We start from the raw sequence: 2802 nt of genomic DNA, 5'->3' as shown, positions 1-2802 counted from the left end.
ATGCGTGGAGACCGGTTGGCCTGGCAGGACATTCAATACATCGGCTATGGTGCACCTCGACAGTACCTGAGCAGCAGAGCCCGTCTTTCTGTGATCAAGAACGGGATCACGACAGAGCTGTATCTGCCATGTCCGTCAAATACTTGGGCAATGACGCAGGAAAAAATCGGTCGATGGCACAATCAGCTACTTGAGTGGAAAGAGAATCTGACCGTCAGCATGAAGTTTCCAAGCAACCTGGCCTTGGGTGGCGATCCTCGTGCGAAAATTGATTTGACGTTATATTACTACAGCATCCAAATGATCTTGTTTAGACAATGCTTGTGTCATCCTCAACTTCCCAGCGGATCAGCGTCTTCAAAGGAGATTACTTTCTGGAATGCGACAAACTGTGTTTATGCGGCGGCATCGTTGATGGATGTTTTGCCGGAGGATCCAACTGCACACGAGGCGTATCAGCTTCTGCCGTGTTGGGATCTCCTGTACTATCTTGGCCAAGCTCTATCGGTCTTCACAATGCGGCTCTGCTTTAACAAGGAACATGGTGCCAACTCAACCGTTTTAATGAAGCCTCGGATACGAAAAGCCATGGCCTACCTTCTGTGTCTTTCTGCCAGTTCACTCTCAGCTTACAAGGAGTGGAGAATTTTCCGGCAATTGCTTTTGGTGCTCAATTCCCGTGGAGAGGATATTGATATCAAGGACATCGAGATGAACGTGAACATCCCCATTGGCTGGTCGGTTGCTGACGAAGCGCTGCTGATTGAGGAGCTAAGATCTACTTAGGCGGCAGGACCTGAAGGTACAGTGAGAGGTTCGGGTTCTTGCTGTTTGATGGAGGTTATTTAGAAGCTATAAACTTGTAGTATGCAGCAGTAAAACTCAGACAAAATCAGGTCACCATAACGTGACCCTTAGCTATGGCTTAGTCAGCACCCATAAATGTGTCACGCAGTTGGTCGGGTTGTTGGGTATCTCGTTCAACAGCTGCTGTGACATATCTCGGCACAAGCATGTGAACCTCAAATGCAGTTAGAAAATGGCAATACCTGCCTTTCGCCTAATCATGTCTCAATAGTTGACGTCTCTGGTTCGAGAAGCAAGCAAGCCCGGGAATATTTGCCACGTCCGGCAAGGGCTTTGGTTTGATCAAAACAAAATCGATACAGATACCTTGCGTTTACAGTGATCCTCTTACTTCTTGATCAATAGACAAGCAACGCCGATCTCTTCTGGTTGACTCAAGCCTATCACTGCCAACATAGCACTGCGACATTCCCGAGGATTCCATCTAATTTCTTTAAACTCCATCCTCGTGGTGCAATTACGATGCCAGGAGGGAGTTAGTTGGTTGCGTGAGAGGGTTTTGGTTTGACTCCCTCGTCCAGTCTCTCTTTCACATTCGTGTGATCAGGGTGACAAACCGAATGTAGCCTTCTGTTGGCAAGCTTCCAACACAAATGGAAGCGTCTATGGCAGCCACAGCCTTTATCACAGCCCCGTGAACACCCGTATGCATGACCATGTCTGCTGGTCTGCTGGTGGCAAAGTTATTCATCAGGAACTCGAACTTGGCCACGAAGGAAGTGAAGGGCGTCTCAGTATGATTTCAAATCTAAAGATCATCGCTTCACACACGCTTGAGCACCATTAGGATGCAGCGCAAAAAAGTGAACACTTTCCTATTCGCTGCGACCGCAGTTACATAATCTGCTTGGAACGCGGCCTTCCTCGTTGCATCTGTCTCTGGGAGGTGCGTCTTACCCTGTCCACTTCCTCCGGTGGGTACTCATCAGGCGGTTCCCACGTCGGGATCCAGGGCACCAGCACCAAAGGTTTTCCATTAACAATGTTGTAGTCGAGAAGACGGCCGTATTCCCATACGACCTCCTCCTCAACATCTTGCCGCGCCTCGGATGGACTCGGCGGTGTCTCGCATGACAGAGACCGCGGCCTGGCTCCTGGTAGTGGAAGGTCCGGTCGAGATTTCATGCCAGTCAGAATCCGTCCCTTCTGAGTGGCGCGATGGTTTTGAGTTGATCGTGATAGCGAAACCTTCTTCCGACAAGGGATCTGGTCGATACTGACATCCAGCCCCCTAGACGGTGACTCGTGCAATGCGGCACCGCGCCTCTTTCTAGACGACGGAAAGGTGGGACTAGCAGTTTTAGGCGAATTTCTGCGAGAATCATTTAACGAGGACTGTTGAACTATGCCAACCACTCTTGTGGCACCAGTCCAACAGTAGCGGTTGGGGAGAGACGCTTTGTGGGTGGAATCTTCCATTTCGTTGCGACTGCGTTGGCGATGGTATTGTGCTGTTGTGGCATGGTACATGTCATCGTCTCCCTCTCTGTTGTCGCTCTCTACGCATGGTCCCACATCGTCTTCTACTTCTCGATCGGTTGGAGATGGTCGAACTCTCAAGGCAGAATTGCCAATCTGAGACTCGAGCATTTCATTTTGGATTGCAACCCAATTCGCAGCGTCGCCATCCGATACATCGTCCTCGAAGAGGATGGCTACATCTTATATCAGCTTACTAAGTAACCAGCTAGGGCGGGGGATTGGTGCAGCCTCTTTACCTTGATCTTTTCCCCGACCTGAGGGATTGCAATTGTCCAAGCGTTGTAGAGTTGAAGCCTCGCCACGCTTGTCAACATTAGAGTAAACACTTGTGTCACTCTCCACCGCGGACCCTTCAGGCTCGGGGGATGAAAACAGACTGTCTCGCTGACCAGCACTTTCGTCGTCCACAGAGTAGCGATCAACGTCCGACATCGAAAATAGTTCGAGAACAGA

At 50.0% G+C, this 2802-nt stretch overlaps 1 protein-coding gene across 1 annotated transcript; it reads right to left on the bottom strand.

The window, feature by feature from the left end:
- Positions 1-1701: 1701 nt before the first annotated feature.
- On the bottom strand, positions 1702-2781 carry LTR84_002646 (uncharacterized protein; the record flags this gene model as incomplete). The annotated part of the gene is made up of 2 exons (XM_064846252.1): positions 1702-2522; positions 2586-2781. 2 exons carry the CDS (start codon positions 2779-2781, stop codon positions 1702-1704), a joined length of 1017 nt encoding a protein of 338 aa, XP_064699709.1.
- Positions 2782-2802: the final 21 nt, after the last annotated feature.

This window comes from Exophiala bonariae (assembly GCF_035927105.1).
Source record: "Exophiala bonariae strain CCFEE 5792 chromosome Unknown scaffold_132, whole genome shotgun sequence".
NCBI lineage: Eukaryota > Fungi > Ascomycota > Eurotiomycetes > Chaetothyriales > Herpotrichiellaceae > Exophiala > Exophiala bonariae.
The sequence above is the reverse complement of the archived record's forward strand: the minus strand, read 5'-3'. Positions and strand labels throughout refer to the sequence as shown.